General features: G+C 42.8%; 3 protein-coding genes across 3 annotated transcripts in view; 1 reads left to right on the forward strand and 2 right to left on the reverse strand.

The window, feature by feature from the left end:
• Positions 1-848, reverse strand: part of wdr33 (WD repeat domain 33) — a 41,080-nt gene extending 40,232 nt beyond the window's left edge. Inside the window, exon 1 of the mRNA XM_041841502.2 lies at positions 679-848. The gene's annotated coding sequence lies outside the window, so the exon portion shown is untranslated. The remainder of the gene's footprint in view (positions 1-678) is intronic.
• Positions 849-4,713: 3,865 nt separating this feature from the next.
• dusp28 (dual specificity phosphatase 28) lies at positions 4,714-7,125 on the forward strand. Its single transcript, XM_041841127.2, has 2 exons — positions 4,714-5,524; positions 6,740-7,125. The coding sequence occupies exons 1-2, from the start codon at positions 5,165-5,167 to the stop codon at positions 6,854-6,856; spliced, it is 477 nt and encodes a 158-aa protein (XP_041697061.2). The 5' UTR covers positions 4,714-5,164; the 3' UTR covers positions 6,857-7,125.
• A 4,779-nt stretch (positions 7,126-11,904) lies between these two features.
• On the reverse strand, positions 11,905-16,950 carry proca (protein C (inactivator of coagulation factors Va and VIIIa), a). The gene is made up of 10 exons (XM_041841500.1): positions 16,847-16,950; positions 16,476-16,525; positions 16,210-16,293; positions 15,403-15,560; positions 15,282-15,306; positions 14,913-15,023; positions 14,472-14,612; positions 13,337-13,455; positions 12,866-12,983; positions 11,905-12,592 (listed from the first exon to the last, which is right to left on the reverse strand). The coding sequence occupies exons 3-10, from the start codon at positions 16,277-16,279 to the stop codon at positions 12,024-12,026; spliced, it is 1,311 nt and encodes a 436-aa protein (XP_041697434.1). The 5' UTR covers positions 16,280-16,293; positions 16,476-16,525; positions 16,847-16,950; the 3' UTR covers positions 11,905-12,023.
• Positions 16,951-21,804: the final 4,854 nt, after the last annotated feature.

Consider the following 21,804-nt stretch of genomic DNA (forward strand, 5'->3'; position numbering starts at 1 on the left):
CTATTAGCTACCAAGACAGCTAGCTAAATGTTTAAGCTATCTAGCTACTGTTGCAGTTCTATGGGAGTCTGAATTTCTTGCCACGGTAACGTTATCCAGCAGCACACGAGGTTTCTATGCTAGTTAGCTAACCAGAGGTTTCTATGCTAGTTAGCTAACCAGCTAATGCTAGCTAGCGCACAGATCCTGGCAACCAGTGCGCGGCTGATTAGCTAAGTTAACGTGAAGTTACACTGGCTGGTTGGATTGTTATCCAAGTTGTTGACCAACTGCAATAGTTATGACCCCAACTGTATTTTATGTGGGGGAAACTATGCCTAAAGTTAGCTAACTAGTTAAGTTGATGTCAACAAGCCATTACTAGCCTTTGAAATGGACGAGGTGGTGGCTGCTAGCCAGCTAACGTTAACGCTTGCTAGCTAACGCTTAGCTAACACGCTAACGTGGGTCAATATGAATAACAAAGAAAAACGTTAGCTAGCTGCCAAACTATTAAGGGATTAGTTTACGGTGTATGGATAGACAGTAAGCTATTTCAAGGTTTGTGTCTAACACGAAAATAGACATCACAATCCGTTCCTCTTCAAATCGATGTTTTGTTCCTGACTTGACAACGTAATTAAATGGCGCCCGGTGGAAGTAGTCTTTACAACAACAACGCGATGCTTAGAAACTCACCAACAATATCCAATGCAGAGTTATCTAGCTATGGATAACTAGATTCTTCTCAGAGATACTCTTTTTGAGAATCATAAGCGCCTCAAAGTTTATTGAAAATGTATCGGTTTGTCACTTCTCGTGTTTAGCCACCTACGCCGGCCTCCATTTCGGCGCGTTCTCCTGCTTCAGTTTTTTTTTTTTTTTTTTTTTTTTTAAACACGACTGACTACATTACGCCGGTGGTGGGCGTTTCTAACGTCATCGCGTAATTAGGGTATTCTTCTTATTCTTATTCTTCTTCTTCAGTGGGGTCTATCGGCGATTGGCATCCAACGTTATGGTGCATTGCCGCCACCTACTGTACTGGAGTGTAGGCCAGAGACAGGGATGAACTAAATCCTACCTGCCAGCCCCGTTGCTCTTAAAAAATATAACAAAATATTTGAGACTATATCTAATGACGTTCTAGTCAATATACTCTTTCAACTCATTTCCTGTATCCCCTTCTCCCTCATACTAGATCTCATCCTCTCTCTTTCCCTCTGATCCTGCCCACACTGTAGCAATACATGCTTCACGGTCTCTGTTTCCTGACAGTAATCACACTTTCCTGTTGGATGCTTTCCTATCACATTTAATGTCTTATTCAACTGGCTGTGTCCCACCCTTAATCTTGTAAAAAATAACCTCCTCTCTTCTGTCATTTCCTGCCGTCCTCCCCTCCCCGACTTTCCTCTGTACTTGAAATAAATGCCTTCCCTTATTATCTCTACTCCACTGCTCCTGCCATCTCTGCACCATCACTGTATATATCAGTATTTTTGCCTCTGCCTTGCTCATTGAAACTTAAACATCAACTTCCCCACTACTAAGTGCTTGTTTAGCCAATTCATCTACTGCCTCGTTCCCCTCCACCCCCACATGGACTGGAACCCAAGTAAATCTTATCTGAATACCCATCTGTTTAATCATTTACATTTACATTTTAGTCATTTAGCAGATGCTCTTATCCAGAGCGACTTACAGTTAGTGAGTGCATACATTTTTTTTTTCAACCTGCCATGGGTTTGTAGCACCTCATAAAGCAGGTATTGTCTGTTACGTGAGCTAAAGGACTGGAGACTCATTAACACTGCACATGAATCAGAGCAAATCACTACTCTGTCTGGCTTGACTTCCTCCACCCACTGCAAGGCCAACAGTATGGCCATCAGCTCCGCCGTATATATACAGCCAGATTGTCTGTAATACGTTTCCTGACTTCCACCCCACATTCCTGCACTACAAATGCTGACCCAGTACGTCCTGTCCTTAGGTCTTCTGAACCATCTGTGTAAATGGCCACAAAATCCTGATACACAGTATCCAGACGTCTCTTAAGCAAATCAGATGGATCAACACCCTCCCTATCTTTCTGTAGCCTCTCCAACTACTGGAGGAGGATTAGGGTACTGGTACTACTACTACTACTACTAATAATAATAATAATAATAATAAGGGAATTCGATTAATCTGGACTGGGCGCTCGGGTAGGCGTCTGTTGCACCGGCGCCCTTACAAAATAATATTGCAGTTTTGGGTGCGTTTGTAAATTCACTCTGGCTATCTACTCCGATTTCAGAGCACTGTCGTCTCAGTGTGCCAGAGCGCAGAATAACTGATGAACGCTCAACACCTGTTGAATGTGGCCGGTGTCAGTAAACGTCAGCAAATAAGCGTAATTAAATTGTTGCCAGCAGCACAGTTACAGTCACCAACGCTCTAGATAACATGAAAACAGCCTAACCAGCTCTGCTAGGGCGAGTAAAATGGTCAGAGTGAGGTGTTCTCTCATTTGTGTCTGGAAGTAGCTAGCAAGCTAGCCAACGTTAGCCTGTTAGCTTGGGTGCATGACTGCCGTTGTGAGGTCAGAACGCTCGGATCAACCCTACTCCTCGGCCAGAGCATCCAGTGTGCGCTCTGAACGCTCCGAGAGCAAAACGCTCTGAATTGACAAACAGACAACCTGACAATGCTCTGAATTTACGACTGCCCAGAGCACACTCTGAGCGCACTCTGGCACTCCAGATTGAATTTACGAACACACCCTTTGAAACTGCAGTAAAAGTGCAGTAACTGCAGTCAACTGTGGTATTTTGGACACAGTAATTGCAGAATAACTCTAACTGCAGTTACACTGCAAAATTACTGCAGTAAAAAAACGGTGTTATTTTGGATGCAGTATTTGCAGCATACTGCAGTTATACTGCAATCTTTTTTTCATTAGGGCAGAAAGTTGATTCTATTCGTTTTGGAACCGGGTGCCCCATTCAAAGCCCATTGCGAAGTCGGCTCAAAACAAAAGTGACGTAATTAAGCATGTGGAGTAATGAGTAGGATTTTGTGTTTTCACATGCAAAAGTGATTGCTTTTGATAAAAACGCATAATCTGCCTTCCCAATGAAAACTAGTTTAAAAATTCAAACAAATATTTTATGTGTTTGTATGTTTCTAGACGATGCACCATGCTGCCTTGTTGACTACATGACTGAGCGGTGCAGAGAGATTACTGTTGATTTGGGAAGGGCGCTCCTCCCTCACTACTTTTGCTGTTCAAGTCACAGGCCATAGACCAGTGCCCAGCGGCTCAGCATAATCGAATCCGCCCAGAGTAAAGTAGAAATGTCCCAATGTATAATGGTTATTTTGTGGCATAGTTTTTAAACCCAAAACCATTTTTTGCAAAAACCTATACATCAACCTAGCTGTACTCTTTGAAGCTAGTATTTTACAGAACTTGGTTTCTAGCCTCTTCATACCTCTCTCTCTCTCTCTCTCTCTCTCTCTCTCTCTCTCTCTCTCTCTCTCTCTCTCTCTCTCTCTCTCTCTCTCTCTCTCTCTCTCTCTCTCTCAGCTAAATATACCTACAGACAACTGAGATCAGTGCTTCTCTTTTCCTCTCTCTCTCGCGCACGCATTGGCCCACCAGACTCTTCGCGCATTTGGGTGGAAGTGTCTGGGAACTAAATTAAATCAAACACAAATGAGAACACACATCAACTTCATAGAACAGTGGAAACACTTATCTCTCACAGAAAACACTGTTTTATGTTTAGGGCAGACTAAAACAACACACACACGGACACACTTACATATGTGGAGGTTGAGATGTGTGTATCCTGGTGAAAGGAGAGGAAGGTCATGTTTTTCAGGATGCAGCAGGCTAGAGCCCTCACACACTAACCCCTTCAGAGAGGACAGAGGGTACAACACAGTCTGCCATCTCACTACACACACACACACACACACACACGCACGCACGCACGCACGCACACACACACACACACACACACACACACACACACACACACACACACACACACACACACACACACACACACACACACACACACACACACACACACAAACAGACAGACAGACATACTGTAAGCTATGGATGGGCTGGAGTAGGCATCAGGCAATTGCTGAGTCAGTCAGAGTTTGACCTCCAAAGTCCAGTGATGATGAAGCAGGAGGATAGCGTGGTGGTGACACAGCAAACAGGACAGCTGCACAGACTGGCACTAAGTCTGTGTGTGTCCATGTCTCTGAATCAATGTGATTCTGATTAGTTCCTAGGATATCAGTGAATTTATGATTGTGGAATACCGGTGTGTTTATGGTCATAATGAGTTGTATTACTCATGTGTTTTCCATCACACATAAGCACCTTCAAATGTGTGCTTTTTAAATATTTCATATCCCCCATTGTGTGAATTTATACTCTCCTCTTTTAATTGATATAATTCAATCTCTTCTCTGATCTACTCTTCAAATTTGTGTGTGTTGTGCATATGTGTGTGGGTGCACACTGCATGATCACTACACTAAAAAATACCATCTACTCTATTAAATCTACCCCCAGCTCATCACATAGAATACGAATCACTGTGGAGCCTTCAAACGTGAACTAAACTGGTGTTAGGACCCAGGGAGTGCCTGACCGTGGACCTACCTAACCCCTACAATAAATATAGCTTGCTATTAGGACAGAGTCAGATGGCCAGAGCTGACTGCCACGACAACCCCCACATACCATAGCCTGAAGGAGAGGCAGTTTCCCTAGGAAGAGTGTGTTCTAGTGAGAGAGCAAGTGCGTAGGCGGTGTTAGTGAGTGTATGTATGTTTGTGGAATGAATGAATGTCACTGGAAGTGTGATTGCATGTGTTTGTATTGTCATTAGGGGGTGCATGTGAAAAGTGTGAATCTACTTGTGTGCAGTGTGTAGGCTACTGTTATTTATTTGTGTGTAGTGTGAGAATGTCATTGCAGCCTTCTGTATCAATGTCAATGTGAAGTGTTTGTGGGAAAGATACAAGTCGAAAGTGTTGTATGCAAGTGCATGTGTACATGTGAAATAGGAGAAAGGAAAGTTGACATTCGTGCGAGTGAGCGTGTGAGCGCAGCGCAGGGTTAGTCAGCAAAGGTCGACGTGTCACCAGGGTTAAAGGTCATCTGTCGAAGATGCTCCAGCCGCAGCTCCAGCTGTGCAAGGTCACCAATGCGCTGTTCATCAGCAACGCGCGCTCGGCCTGCACTGACGACCTCATCCAGCAGGAGGCAGTGACGCTGTGCATCAACGTGTCCAAGCAGCAGCCCTTCCCCGAGGCGTCACGCATCACTGCGCTGCGTGTGCCCGTCTACGACGACCCCACTGAGGACCTGTACCGCTACTTCGACAGCTGTGCCGACGCTATCCGGGACGAGGCATCCAAGGGAGGCCACACCGTCGTCTATTGCAAGAACGGCCGCAGCCGCTCTGCCACCATCTGCGTGGCGTACCTCATGAAGTACCGCAAGCTCTCATTGGCTGACGCGTTTACGGTAGGTGACAAAAAGAGGGAGGGAGGGAGGGAGGGAGGGATGGATGGGAGTGATGGGTTAAAGATGGCAAGACGTTTTGGTCTAATTGTCATTTTATTGTAATTGTGATTCTTTCCAGGGCGAGATGGTTAATAGCTCTGTCAATTCACGAAGTGACTCCTCAAAATCCTCATTGACAATAACTGGGACTTTTCCATTAACCTCCTGAATAGACTGAATTTAAATTGAATTCACCCAAACTCAGTCTCTAATGTAAAGTAGAATAATCAGCTGATTTCTGTCTGTCTTTGTTTTTGTGGTTGTAAACCGTATGGGTGCATCTCAAAGTGGCTTCCTCTTAAGGCATCAGCATGCTTCAGTTTGGCTGGCACCTAGCCAAACTCGGCTAGGCGAACCGAACGAGTGTGCTCGCATGCTCCCCCAAAAAGACCTTCACTTGAACAACGAGACAAAAAGCGGCAATAGTACTGTTTGTCCTTTTTGAGATGCTGTAGCCAGTATAGACTTCCTCAAAATAGTCAGAATTCACCTAAGATAACTCAAGAAGTTGTCATTAATTTTTGATCTTTTTGCTGAGGAGATCTTAGTTGCGCGATTATAAATCTAAGATGTTTGGTGCAGTATTTCTCAATGAAAAAATGTGCATGAAAACGAGTCATCTCAAATTGAACGACAACAAAGACTTTATTGTCTTTGTTGTCCAATCACCGACGAAGGGATAAGAGTGTCTGCTAAATGACGTAAATGTAAATGTAAATGTGAAGGGGCGTAGACTTCGGCTACAGACTTCGACTTGCCTAGAGAAAAAATGTGGTGTGCCCAAACAGCCGAAAAAACACTTACCGAAGTCCAAAACGAACAAAAACGGCACAAAATGTCATCATAATATATGCACACTCTTCAAAACTGTTTCGGCTGGGAAGCATGAGGATGCCTTTAGTCTCCTCTCCTTCTCCTCTCTTTCATTTTCAATGATCTGAAATTAACCACGACTGAGTAAAAGCTGTTTCAAGGATGCTTACCAAGACTTTGCTTGCTTTAAATATCTGCCCAGTTCTTTAATGTCATTGCATCAGGAGGAGAGGAGAGGAAGTCATATTAGAGTATTGAGATGCACCCAATGTGTTGTGTGATTCAGCTACAGTATGTATGTCCCAGGGCTGATCAGGTAATTGATTACCATTATACACTCTGTTTCTTCATCTTCTTCTCCAGAAAGTGAGGACTTCTCGCTCAGTGGTGGACCCCAACTCGGGATTCTGGGCCCAGCTGGAAAGATATGAGCAAGAGCTGAAAAAGAGGCGGGGGGAGGTGGACAACGCCCCAACCTAACGTTGTGCCATATTCCTCGCCCTCTAGGACCCTGCAGCTCTCCACCCTAAGCCGACAGTCCTGAAACTCTTTGGGCCGGTTTCCCGGACACAGATTAAGCCTAGTCCTAGACTAAAAACCATGGTCAATAGAGAATCTCCATTTTATATCCAGGACTAGGTTTAATGATACATGAGTTTTATAGGTAGCTTAGTGGCTAAGAGTGTTTTGCCAGTAACCGAAAGGTTGCTGGTTCTAATCCCCGAGCCGACTAGGTGAAAAAACTGTTGATGTGCCCTTGAGCAAGGCACTTAACCCTAATTGCTCATGTAAGTCGCACTGGATAAGAGCGTCTGCTAAATGACAAAAAAAATAAAATATATATAGCACTTTTAAAGGACATCTGTGTCTGGGAAACTAGCATTGTATCCAAAGAGGTGGACAGCTGGTTCATAAAGCAACCCAATCTCTTAATAATATGTCACAATAATGTATATTTCCATGGGTTGCATAGAGAGTGTTACTCTGGCTCTATACTTATTGACCGCACTTATATACACCTGTACAAACACAGCAGAGACTGTTGCAGTGCCACCTTTAACCTCTAGAGGGAAGTATTACAATGGAATAGAGTCAAAAACATGACAAACCCGATGGACTGCTTTGTGGAGATGTACTACTACAGACTTTTTGTGTTGAAATCTCTTCAGCTCAGAAACTCTTCTCCGCCACACATTAAATATTTATTTGAGCAATACTGAATCTAAACTCTGCAGGAATTGAAAGAGTCTTAAGCCATTAAACGTTAGTTATAGCAGCGAATGTAGAGCAGGTGCAATGACCTGTGCTCAGGTAATACAACAAGCTACAATAGAGGGTTGCTATTGAGTAGATAAAGCATCAAATCAAATCAAATGTTATTGGTCGCGTACACATATTTTGCAGATGTTATTGCGGGTGTAGCGAAATGCTTATGTTCCTAGCTCCAAAAGTGCAGTAATACCTAACAATACAAAACAATACACGCAAATCCAAACAATTTAATATATAGAAATATTAGAACAAGCAATGTCAGTCCGGAATATAAATATATATGTATATGATGGTGTGTATAGACATTATGGACAGTATATGAATTGAAAAGGTGTGTACAGCAGTAGTTATATAGGATGAGCCTTGACTAGAATACAGTATATACAAATGAAGTGGGTAAAACAGTATGTAAACATGATTAAAGTGACCAGTGTTCAATTGCTATGTACCTAGGGCAGCGGTCTCTAAGGTGCAGGGTTGAGTACTGGTTGGCAGCTGGCTAGTAGCAGTGACTAAAGTTCAGTCCATGGTACTGGGCGGAGGTCGGCTAGTGGTGACTATTTAACAGTCTGATGGCCTGGAGATAAAAGCTGTTTTTCAGTCTGATGCACCTGTACTGTCTCCGCCTTCTAGATGGTAGTGGGGTGAACAGACCATGGATTGGGTGGCTGAGGTCCTTGATTATCTTCTTGACCTTCCTGTGACACAGGGTGCTGTAGATGTCCTGGATGGCAGGCAGTGATACGTTGGGCTGACCGCACCACCCTCTGGAGAGCCCTGTGGTTGCAGACGATGCAGTTGCCTTACCAGGCGGTGATACATCCCGACAGGATGCTCTCAATGGTGCATCTGTAGAAATTTGTGAGGGTCTTAGGGGCCAAGCCAAATTTCTTCAGCCTCCTGAGGTTGAAGAGGCGCTGTTGCGCCTTCTTCACCACACTGTCTATGTCGATGGACCATTTCAGGTTGTCAGTGACGTGCACGCCGAGGAACATGAAGCTTTTCACCCTCTCCAGTCGATGGATATGGATGGGGCGTGCTCCCTCTGCTGTCTCCTGAAGTCCACGATCAGCTCCTTCACTTTGTTTACGTTGAGGGAGCACGCCCCTATCCATATCCATCAACTGGAGAGGGTGAAAAGCTTCAAGTTCCTCGGCGTGCGCGTGCACATCACTGACAAACTGAAATGGTCCATCCATATAGTGAAGACATAACACAAACACGTAGTAACCATATTTGAGATCCTTCAAAGTAGCCACCCTTTGCCTTGATGACAGCTTTGCACACGCTTGGCATTCTCTCAACCAGCTTCACCTGGAATGCTTTTCCAACAGTCTTGAAGGAGTTCCCACATATGCTGAGCATTTGTTGGCTGCTTTTCCTTCACTCTGTGGTCCAACTCATCCCAAACCATCTCAATTGGGTTGAGGACGGGTGATTGTGAGGCCAGGTCATCTGATGCAGCACTCCATCACTCTCTTTCTTGGTCAAATAGCCCTTACACAGCCTGGAGGTGTGTTGGGTCATTGTGCTGTTGAAAAACAAATGATAGTCCCACTTAGCTCAAACCAGATGGGATGGCGTATCGCTGCAGAATGCTGTAGTAGCCATGCTGGTTAAGTGTGCCTTGAATTCTAAATAAATCACAGACAGTGTCACCAGCAATGCACCCCCACACCATAACACCTCCTCCTCCATGCTTTATGGTGGGAAATACACATGCGGAGATCATCCATTCACCCACACCGCGTCTCACAAAGACACGGCGGTTGGAACCAAAAATCTCCATATTGGACTCCAGACCAAAGGACAAATGTCCACCGGTCTAATGTCCATTGCTTGTGTTTCTTGGCCCAAGCAGGTCTCTTCTTCTTATTGGTGTCCTTTAGTAGTGGCTTCTTTGCAGCAATTCGACCATGAAGGCCTGATTCCCATAGTCCCCTCTGAACAGTTGATGTTGAGATGTGTCTGTGACGTGAACTCTGTGAAGCATTTTTTTGGGCTGCAATTTCTAAGGCTCGTAACTCTAATGAACTTATCCTCTACAGCAGAGGTAACTCTGGGTCTTCCATTCCTGTGGCGGTCCTCATGAGAGCCAGTTTCATCATAGCGCTTGATGGTTTTTGCAACTGCACTTAAAGAAACTTTCAAAGTTCTTGAAATGTTCCGTATTGACTGACCTTCGTGTCTTAAAGTAATGATGGACTGTCGTTTCTCTTTGCTTATTTGAGCTGTTCTTGCCATAATATGGACTTGGTCTTTTACCAAATAGGGCTATCTTCTGTATACCACCCCTACCTTGTCACAACACAACTGATTGGCTCAAACGCATTAAGAAGGAAAGAAATTCCACAAATTAACTTTTAACAAGGCACACCTGTTATTTGAAATGCATTCCACGTGACTTCCTCATGAAGCTGGTTTAGAGAATGCCAAGATTGTGCAAAGCTGTCATCATTTTACCAAGAAGGAGAGTGATGGAGTGCTGCATCAAATGACCTGGCCTCCACAAAATTGAGATGGTTTGGGATGAGTCGGACCGCAGAGTGAAGGAAAAGCAGCCAACAAGTGCTCAGCATATGTGGGAACTCCTTCAAGACTGTTGGAAAAGCATTCCAGGTGAAGCTGGTTGAAAGAATGCCAAGAGTGTGCAAAGCTGTCATCAAGGCAAAGGGTGGCTATTTGAAGAATCTCAAATATAAAATATATTTTGATTTGTTTAACACTTTTTTGGTTACTACAGTTTTGATGTCTTCACTATTATTCTACAATGTAGAAAATAGTAAAAATAAAGAAAATCCCTTGAATGAGTAGGTGTGTCCAAACTTTTGACTGGTAGTGTATATATATATATATATATATATATATATTCTGGACTCTGACATTGCTTGTTCTGATATTTCTTAATTTATTTCTTTAAATGTTTTGGATTTCTGTGTATGGTTTTGTATTGTTAGGTATACTGCACTGTTGGAGCTAGAAACATAAGCATTTTGCTGTGCCTACGATAACATCTGCAAAATATGTGTACGTGACCAATAAAATTTGATTTGATTTGGCTGTTGGGGTGCTTATATGGTCACGTACATATATTTTTTGTTATTGTGAGTGCATCCCAGCATACGTTAGGTAAACCTGTTTGCAACCATGATCAGATGTTCCCCTTCCATACATATGGGGCGGCAGGTAGCCTAGCGGTTTAGAGTGTTGGGCCAGTAACCAAAAGGTTGCTGGTTCAAATCCCTGAGCCAAGTAGGTGAAAAATTGTCTGATGTGCCCTTAAGCAAGGCACTTTGCACTAATTGCTTCTGGATAAGAGTGTCTGTTGAATGTATATCTTGGGTACTTTTAGACACTTTGTCAGTGTTGTTTAATGTTGTTAATTGCTATAGGTTAATCTATGACCTGTCTTTGGTATTACATGTATTATGTGTATCTCAGGTGCTAGGTGCTGCTTATGTAGCCTAAAAGATTTGAGACTTTACTGAAGCTATGTGTCTGACATGTTTAAGCCATAAAAAATATTAAGACAAGAGACAAAAAAAATCTAGACTAGAGAGAAGAAATCAACCATATGATAATTGAGACTGTATATCTATGAGACTGTATATCTGTGAATTTCGTGAACAACTGTTTGTACAAGTGCTGGCCTTTAACCATTCTACTGGATGTGCTACAACGAGGTAGAAATAGCCAATAGAAAAATGGCTTCTGTATGAACTAGGGATGAATATTAGGCAACTACAATCCCTTTAAGAAAGTATATCACTGTAAATCTCATAGGAAAACGTAGATTTGCCAGAAAAAAAGTTTGACATATTGTGTCCTATCTGTTGTTAAGCAGGGCAGCAATGAAAAAGGTAACACTTTATTTGGATAGTCCCAAGTAGATGACGTGTAGATGTAAAGCAGATGTTCAATAACTGTCAACAACATTTCAACTCCCTATCCACTAACCCTAGCCCTAACCTTAACCCTTATCCTAACCCTAAACGTAACCCTTAACCTAACCCTAACCTTAACCCTTACCCCTTTAATCTAAACTTGTAACCCTAACCTTAGCAAGCAGTTGCTTATCAACAGATAGTTTGTTCATAGTATGACCATCTGTAGATAATCTTTATGGGACTATCCAAATAAAGTGTGACCAAGAATATGAACTGTGAATTATACCAAAGGCCAGTATTCTACTGTACCTTTGTCTGTAAAGATGACAAAATAATGAATCTGCAAAGTAACATGAAAGAACAACTGTGAAACTTGAGAATGTGTTGATTTATTTCACAAAGCATGTTAGATATCTAACCTGTACCCAGGTGGATAGACTCAGTAGGGTGGATGGAGGGAAGGAATTTGAAATGTAGAGGGACTTGTCTTAGGGCTCAGGGGCCTTGTACCACCCCTTCCGCACACTCTCAATCCACTCATTGTAGTTGGACACCTTGGTGTAGATGCCCAGTTTGTCCTCGTCACCACAGCCCTCGCCCCAGGACACCAGGCCGATGAGGAACCAGGTGTTATGGTACAAGGTGACCATTGGGCCGCCGCTGTCGCCCTCGCACGCGTCCTCCCGCCGGCCTATCACACCGGCGCACAGAACGTTACCTGTCACGTTGTTGACCATGTGACGGGCACACAGCTCATGCTCCACCAGCGGCACCTCGATGAAGTTGAGGGCTGAGGTGAAGCGCTGGGAGGTCTGCTCCTCCTTGCCCCAACCCGTCACCACTGTGCGTGTGCCATTGAGGTGGAGCACGCCCTCGGCCAAAGCGCGGCTAGGGAGGCATGCCGGGAGGATGTACTCGGAGAAGGTGACAGGAGAGTCCAGGCGCAGCAGGGCGATGTCGTTGTCCACCGTCTCTTTGTTGTAGTTCGGGTGAGAGAAGGTCTTGATCACCGGCACAGTGACTTCAGTGCCCTCCAGCTTATAGCGCTCGTAGTCACCTGTTGTTGAAATAGTAGAGGAGTGAAAGTTAAATATGGATAATCAGTGATAAAGAGCTGGTTGCAGCAACATAGGATAAAGTGTTTTACAGTCACTGATGAGAAACACTCATTTTCCATTGCAATAGGTTTTAAATGTTTTCCTTTGCATGCCCTATTGAAAACTACCATAAACTGGCTGTGTATAGGGAGAAGAAGGTGAGAAGGATTGGTCTGCCGGTGTTTGTAATAATAATTGTATCGGGGAAGTGATGAAGGTATAATGTGACTTACCCAGTCTGACGCTGAAGCGAAGGCTACTGGTCAGGCAATGGGCTGCGGTGAGGACCCAGTTCTCATCAATTAAGACCCCTCCGCAGTGAAACTTCCCCCTTGCATTCAACACAAGAGCCTAAGACACCCACAAACACACACAAACAACTTTATACAGTACATTACTTTTTAAAGCAGTATTACACTCCTAAATGTATGTTCGTCAGATGTTTTCAGATTTCCATCGTAGTCTAATGTCAATATGATTCCACATCCCACGTCATTGGTTGTGTAGATCCAGTTAGATGTTTCAACCACAAATGTAATATTGCCCTGCAAATCTGGAAATTACATGGTGTCTTTCTTTTCCCTTTACTGGCTGGGAAGTGGAATCATCTTGACACTAGACTACTTTTTATGTCAGTTGTAGTGGATGGGTACTGAAACAGAATCAATGTATGGATAGTGTATGGATCAATGTATGGATGGTACCTGCCAGGGGCTCTCCCCCTTCTTGCCCATTTCTCCCCCTACCAGCCAGGGCAGTAGTCCTTGAATGGGTTTACTGTAGGAGGTCTTGGCCACCAGTAGCTGCCCACAGGAGTGGTGACCTAAAGGTAAGAGAGGAACGGAGAGAGACTGTACTGTACACTAAAGCACAAGCAGTCACACACTAATATGATAAACTCGCCAAAGGTGAGTGGGCGAGGCGTGTGTGTCAGTGGAGGCTCCTCAGAGGAGGAAGGGAGGACCATCCTCCTCAGTGAATTTCATAAAAATAAAAATGGTAAAACATTAAAAAAGTTATCCTTTTTAGATAAAACTATACTAAATATAATCACGTCACCAAATAATTGATTAAAACACACTATTTTGCAAAGAAGGTCTACAGTAACCTCAACAGCACTCTGTAGGGTAGCGCCAAGGTGTAGCCGGAGGACAGCTAGCTTCCGTCCTCCTCTGGGTACATTGACTTCAATACAAAACCTAGGAGGCTCATGGTTCTCACCCCCTTCCATAGACTTACACAGTAATTATGACAACTTCCAGAGGACGTCCTCCAGCCTATCAGAGCTCTTGCAGCATGAACTGACATGTTATCCACCCAATCAAAGGATCAGATAATTAATCTAGGACTGAAAGCAAAATGTGTCCTCCCTCATCTTAAATGGCACTGACCGCCACTGATGTGTGTGATTTATTTTAGAATGCATTGTTTTGAATTATAATGACCCAACCGAACCAGGGTGGGTGGGTTGTTCGCTTTGATGCCTCGCTCAATAAGAACCTGTCTCTATTTTGATTTATTTGGGCACAGTAGTCACACAAAACACAAAAACATTTTGTCATTTCATACAGTCACTGCTTTGCCTGCCCTGTCCTTTCCACCCGCCTCTCTCTGCTTTCTCCACCTACCCGAGTTTTTCCGCTTAAGACACACATGGATGAACATTCCGAAACACTGTATACTCTCGTACACATTTCTATAACACATACTTACAAATTAGACAATCCCCTACATTAATGGTGTCCCGTGTGAGGAGAATTCCCTGTGCCACAGAAGAGAGCCAGGCATGGTTCCCCTAGCCAGAGTTTTTTCTAGACAGGGCCCCAGAGTAATTCTTACCTTTGGGGACACATTGTCTAGAGTTCAGGTGGAGACGGTATCCCTGGACACAGCTGCAGGTACGTCTCCGGCCATCCTCATTGTTTTGGCACTCATGGTCACAACCACCGTTGGCTATTGCGCAATTAGTGGCTGTGCTAGCTATTCACAACAGACAGTATCAAAGCCAAAACACAAAGAAGCACCAACACACGAAACAGAACCAGAACCAGAGACATAACAAGTACTCTCCAAGACAAAACACACATCAGAAAATAGTATCACATCACGTCACAGACATAACAAACACGTTAATGTTTGTTTCTCATATATTAGAAAACAAAAAGTTGATCACAGAAAAATATAGTATGTTTTACACCCAATCAGAGACATAACAAACACTCAAAAGTCAAGAACATCACAGGTGCAAACATATCAAAGACAGTGGTGTCAGGGGCTCACGTTGGTCGCAGTGTTTTCCCTCAAATCCTGGATTGCAGCTGCAGTCATAGGACTGGAAGCGGTCCACACAGGTCCCATTCACACAGGGGTTTGAAATGCATTGATTTCCATCTAAGATACACACCAAAGACAGATGTAACCCTGAGAGGTACAGTACATTGACACAGGGAGACCGAGAGTGAAGGTGTTTTGGTAGAAAACATTTGATTGTAGTTTAAACATTGTGTAGAGCTCTGTCTTGTTCATTGAACTGATTCCCCAATATGCATGTTTGCCAATGTGTTTACATAATGTACAACATAAAATGTATAAAATTCAAGGCAGTTAGAAGGATGTATGAGTCTATTCGGAACAAAAGACTTCACTGACCTGTATAAACCGTCCAGAATTCCAACTGAAAACAAGTAGAAGACTGTCAAAGTCTATTATTCCTTCGCCATACAGAATTGATAAATGGTATACACCATTTTTAAAATTAAAAACAGCTTACCGTGGCCTCCCTGGTTTTGAAAATCTCCCTTGCCTCCTCAAACTCACATCTCTCCTCCACGCATTCCCGCTCCATCGATGGAGGCTTCAGTTCCTCCAGGAAGGTGTTGGCCCTTTTGGAGCGCAGGAGCATGTGGGCCTCAGGACCGCTGGAAAACACTGACAAACAAAACCAGGTGTGTTCATTTGGCATTAAGAGGAGGTAAACGGGCTATAACAGGGAGGACTACCATGGACTTGTCCAATATGAAACGCTCATTTTTGCTTTGCATTGCAAAAGGCAACTGATATTAGAACTCAATGAACTGGGGGTGGCAGGTAGCTTAGTGGTTAAGAGCATTGTGCCAGTAACCGAAAGGTTGCTGGTTCTAATCCCTGAGCCGACTAGGTGAAAAATCTGTTGATGTGCCCTTGAGCAAGGCACTTAACCCTAATTGCTCCTGTAAGTCACTCTGGATAACAGCATCTGCTAAATGATTAAAACTGTCTTGTAAGGTTAGAATGTTATTCAATGTGCTTGTGCAACATGGCACTCTAGCATTTCCCTACCACAGCAAGCATTCAGGAAATGTAACTCTTTAGGCACCAGAACTGTTTGTAGTTCCCGTGATATTAGGAACTACAATGCTAGTCTCCAATTCCTCTTGCACATGCAGTATTATTATATACTATATAGAAACATTACAAAAATACATAAACTTTTAGCAATGTTTGTCCGTATACAGGTGTGACCTTACAGGTGATTGCATCACATTAGTGGTGGACATGAAAAACGTGCTACTGGGTCTTCAGATTATACATTTATTACCTGATGTGCTGAGAGCAGAAGCCGACCACAAAGCGAGAGCCGCAGTCACACAGAGGAAAATCTTGCCCATGATATCTACAGACCCTGCAGCCAATGGAAACTGTCAACTAAGCATTTGCAAATGGTAGCTTAGAGATTTATGTTTACGTTAATCTGATTTTCACACAGTAGCTGTACACTCAGTATTAACAAGTTATATTGGTATAAGATCTAAATCTTCATAAAACCAAATGAATTATTGCTAAATAAAAATAGAGGTCCCATACCAGATAGTAAAGACCAACAAACTCAATTATCTCCAGTTCAATGTTCTTCTCTAAGAAACAGAGATTCAAATATTAGTGATACATAGAGAAATACAAACTGGTGCGCTAATTCCCCATGCTTTGGGTTACTTTGGTTGCATCTTTCCTCATGCAATGTTTATAAAGATACGATTAGCGACTGTGGAATCTCTACAAACATGGCCCTGTCCAAATGATAGGAGGAGGGATAAATGCCCATGGAGTGAATTAGCATTGCCTCATGACCATGCCATCAACTAATAAAAACATGTAATTGATCAAAACAGACAATTGTCCGATGAAAAAGAGAAATGTCAAAACAAAGGATTCACAAAAGGTATTTTTTTACTTACATCTTCAGAAACAAGGCCGGGACAGGACTGACGGGATGTGATGTTTAAACTGTGTTAATGACTAACTTCAGATGTTTACTGTGAGTTCACAGTCTGTGTTACTACTGTCTATCTCAGTCAGTGTTCCCTAATACAATACTCACCTCCCATTCTAACCTGAGCAAGCACACATGAGCACAATCACAAGCAAGCACACATGAGTACACATGAATTAAGGTCATATACATTAAATCAAACTTAATCATTAATATGTACTGTACATACATCTTGTTATACAGTATAATGTACAAAATTCAATTAAATCATTAATAGTTATTAAGTAAGAAACATGTAACAGATACAATATATGCAAAATAGTACAAACAAGCATTATGCTCCCTGCTCATAATACTTTATGAATGTAGTTATAGATGTTTATGAGCAGCTATTAGCATCTCTGTTGTTGATAGTGCATTATACATAGCTCATAAGGCATTGTGAATGTGCTTATAATGCATAACGGAGAGGGTATTCATATGAAGGGTTACCAATACTTTCAAAAAATTATGTTAAGTTGGGTCAATGGTGGATAACAATGCTAAATGGACAAACTCATATATGAATGATACCTCTCATTTTTCAATTATGTAACACACACTCCCATGCAAATTCACACCCTCAGAAAGAGGGAAGGCATCAAGTAGCCTTCTTAAAATCCTACTGTCCTTCTCAACACAATAGCTTAGGAAGCCTCAATTTAAAGCTCAAAGTACTTGAAACTTCAACACGTAGGCCTACATATAGACGAACAATAGAGCACAGAGAAAAGTTTGAATAAATGTATGCGAACACGCACATACACACACGAGTACACACACACAGACATACTGTACACCATCGCTGTACTGTTCAAATGGCACCAAGCTGAGAAAGCGCAGAGGGTACTAGAACACAGAGGCACATTGACAACAGCATGCCACCTTCGGTTGGCCTGTATTTGTGTCTGAGAGTGTGGAAATGAGGCCAGTTATTGGGGTCGCCATTCATCCTCCATTATCCTCATTGTGCACGGGCCTTGTTTCTATGGCTCAGGTTTCTGTTGTATCCACACTGTTGATTCATTACAGAACCGGCCTGGATAATAGAGTTCTGCAGGGGGGGAACAAAGGTGTTTGGAGGGAAGGGTGTGGTTATTCCCCAGGACACCATGGGTACGGAACTGGCCGTCCCGCTAAGCGGTCCCTCACAGGTAACAGGGTCAGGGGTTTGGTCGCTAGGGGCCTGTGTTGTGTCCCAGACCAGTTTACCGGTCCACCCTAATCCTGTTTCCCTGGAACATGTGAGAAGCACATTGGTGGGGCTTCATTTGTACCCAAAAAATGTGTACGCGCAGATTTGATCGTAAATCTAGCACACGATGGAATCCATGCCAACATTGTAAGACATAAATCCTCAACTCGTGAAATACGTGATTTACTTTGACTTAATATATTAAAGCTACAATTCTGTAACTTTTTGGGCGACCCAACAAAATTCACATAGAAATGTGAGTTACAGATCTGTCATTCTCATTGAAAGCAAGTCGGTAGATCTGTTCAAGCGGCAGATCTGTTCTATGCGCGCTCGTTTTTGCGTCTTTTACTTTCGGTTTTGTACACCAGCTTCAAACAGCTGAAAATACAATATTTTGGGTTACGGAAAATATATTTCACTGCGGTTTGGATGGTACAATGATTATCTACACTATACTTGCTTGTTTTGTTACATAAACTGAAATTAGTTTAATTTTAGCAACCAGGAAAAGGGTGGAGCGATTTCTGCATAGTGCATCTTTAATTATGCTTATATGATGTAAATAACATTATTGATATACATAACATTATTAATCCGTATAGACATTTTATAAAAGGTGTTTTCTTGCGTATAACTGTCACACAAATTCTCTGAACTATTGCCCTTGTCAACCATTAATTAATTTGTCAACCATTAATTAAACATTAATCATATTTCTACCAAAGTTTCATTTTCTCTGAAAAACCCAAAGACAAGACCATGTCGCCCTTCCCTTACTTTAAACAAGACTTCAACACACATTTCCTCAATAAAATGCAAAGTGTGTCAGTACAATATTTTATTATATTGCGGGATATTGGGAAATATTACAGACATACCAATGTCTTTGAGCAAGTCCTGGATATAAAAAAAATATTATACAAGAGACCACACACTGCAATCGCTCCAATGTGATTTATCAGAGCCTGTATTCATAAAGCATCTCAAAGTATGAGTACTGATCTACGATAGGGTCACCCCCTGTCCATCCAATCTTATTCATTATGATCTAAAAGGCTAAACAGATCCTAGATGAGTACTTCTACTCTGAGATGCTATATGAATATGGGCCCAGGTCTATATTGGGGGGTCTTGACATTTCCTGTTAGGGGGCCACAGTCTTGGTTTCAGGAAGCAGTCCAGTCCAGAAACAGACACATGAGCTGAAGTAGGCCAGTGGAGCCCCTTGTGTCTATGGAGTGCTGGTTACAACAGACCCAGCTGTCTGAAATATATCTGCTTTCTGTCTGAGCTCCTTATCTCTCCATCAACACCTTCTCTGAAACCTCGGAGAGTGGAGCGAGAGTCAGAGAATGAGAGGGAAAGGGAGATGGAGAGAGAGAGGAAGACGGAAAAAGTGACATTGAGGGAGAGGAGTGAGAGGTGAGAGGAAAAGTGAAGAGAGAGCAAGGTGGAGGGAGTCATGGGACAAGGAAGAGGGTGGAATATACTGTAGCAACACGGGTGACGCCTCTCTCGCTCTTTTTTTTTTACCCCTCTATTCTTTTGATTATATAATTTTGTGGACCATGCTGTTGATCGCTAATGAGGTCATTTTACAGGTAGAAGCCCTAGTTGCTCTGTACACAGCACAATGAAGTATCTCTTCCTCCTCCCACCCTCCATTCCTCCCTCATATGCTTTGTCTGCAGGTCTAGAGGGTGCAAGGTGGATTGAAAGTGTTGTTTTGGGCGAGGCCTATAAATTGATCAATGCCTCTGTCCTGATCATCATTCCACTAATATCTTTCATCCTGCACATGATGACACAAGACTCCAAAGGAATGGTGAGTGCAACTCTTTAAATTGTGAGTGGGATCTTTGGGGCTTTTCACACTACTGAGCAGAACCGAGCTGAGCCAAACCAAGCTGTACTGAGCTGGCTTAGTTATATAGATCCACCATAGTTGCTGGAACTTTGCTGAAAAGGACCATGTATAAATAAGTCAACACAGTTTGGTTTGAAACGGCAAGGTAGTGTGAAAAGGGTATCTGTGGTGGTTGAAAACCTGCACGGAGCACTCACTGGTAATAGTCTTTTGAAAAATGGAAAACTTCAAAAGACTATTACCAGTGAGTCAAGGCTGTTGGTTTGACCGTTGATAGTTTGGGCTGTTCTTGTATGGGTATTTTTATTTATTTTTATTGAACCTTTATTTAACTAGGCAAGTCAGTTAAGAACAAATTCTTATTTACAATGACGGCCTACCAAAAGGCAAAAGGCCTCCTGCAGGGACGGGGGCTGGGATACATTTTTTTGTTGTTGTTGGATAAAACACACATCACAACAAGAGAGACACCACAACACTACATAAAGAGAGACCTAAGACAACAACATAGCATTGTAGCAACACATGACAACACAGCATGGTAGCAACACAACATGACAACAACATGGTAGCATCACAACATGGCAGCAGCACAACATGGTAGCAGCACAAAACATGGTACAATCATTATTGGGCAGAGACAACAGCACAAAAGGCAAGAAGGTAGAGACAACAATACATCACGCGACGCAGCCACAACTGTCAGTAAGAGTGTCCATGATTGATTCTTTGAATGAAGAGATGGAGATAAAACTGTCCAGTTTGAGTGTTTTTTGCAGCTCGTTCCAGTCGCTAGCTGCAGCGAACTGAAACTGAGCGAACTGAGTATTGACCAATGGGATTGGTGAGTCGTGAATGAGTGATCAGTTTTATGGATGAGTGGCACAATTGATTGGTTGATAAGTGTATTGGTGATTGATGAAGGTTCTGTGTTATTGGTTGATAGGGATTGTATGGTCCTATAGTAAGAAGTGAAATTGTTTTGTTGCATTATCTGTAGTAGATGATAGTCTTCATAATAAATTGGTTAGACATGAGCGTACAGTGATTGGTAAGGGATTGGTGGATAATTCTCAGGACAAAAGTACATTAGTCACTAATCACTATTATAACTGTTCAATAAACAAGATTAAGTATGGTGTAGGTTAACTGAAAACATCCCACTGGGCACACCATGCAATTTCAGTGTGGAAATGTGGGTAATATTTGGTTGAGACGTTGATCAATGAGATTTCAACCTTTATTCAAACACTCAAAAAGAGAGCCAGAAGTTTGTTGAATTCTAATGTTTTTTCACTATGCTTTCAACCATCTTAACATTTACATTTAAGTCATTTAGCAGACGCTCTTATTCAGAGCGACTTACAGTTAGTGAGTGCATACATTATTTTCATTTTTCATACTGGCCCCCCGTGGGAATCGAACCCACAACCCTGACATTGCAAACACCATGCTCTACCAACTGAGCTATATCCCTGCCGGCCGTTCCCTCCCCTACCCTGGACGACGCTGGGCCAATTGTGCGCTGCCCCATGGGTCTCCCGGTCACGGCCGGCTACAACAGAGCCTGGATTCGAACCAGGATCTCTAGTGACACAGCTAGCACTGCAATGCAGTGCCTTAGACCACTGCGCCACTCGGGAGGTAGCACAACCAAATGTCAATGGAAAAACCATATCTGATTTTTGGTTTAGTTGTCATCTGAATGTGTTATCACTGCGCTTTCAACCATTTAAAAGCACAACAAAGTTCAAATGGGAATACAATGTCAGATATTTTTACAACAACTTATTGTGTTATCACCGTGCTTCATCTAATA

Source organism: Coregonus clupeaformis, chromosome 21, assembly GCF_020615455.1.
Source record: "Coregonus clupeaformis isolate EN_2021a chromosome 21, ASM2061545v1, whole genome shotgun sequence".
NCBI classification, from domain to species: Eukaryota; Metazoa; Chordata; class Actinopteri; order Salmoniformes; family Salmonidae; genus Coregonus; species Coregonus clupeaformis.

Excerpts from the sequence above, each read along its gene's own strand:
- dusp28 (XM_041841127.2), top strand. The coding sequence starts at position 5,165 with ATGCTCCAGCCGCAGCTCCAGCTGTGCAAGGTCACCAATGCGCTGTTC. Across the intron at positions 5,525-6,739 it reads CATTGGCTGACGCGTTTACG|AAAGTGAGGACTTCTCGCTC; the intron begins GTAGGTGACAAA and ends CTTCTTCTCCAG.
- proca (XM_041841500.1), bottom strand. The coding sequence starts at position 16,279 with ATGGGCAAGATTTTCCTCTGTGTGACTGCGGCTCTCGCTTTGTGGTCG. Across the intron at positions 15,307-15,402 it reads TCAAAACCAGGGAGGCCACG|TTGGAATTCTGGACGGTTTA; the intron begins GTAAGCTGTTTT and ends ACTTGTTTTCAG. Across the intron at positions 12,984-13,336 it reads AGGGGGAGAGCCCCTGGCAG|GCTCTTGTGTTGAATGCAAG; the intron begins GTACCATCCATA and ends TGGGTGTCTTAG.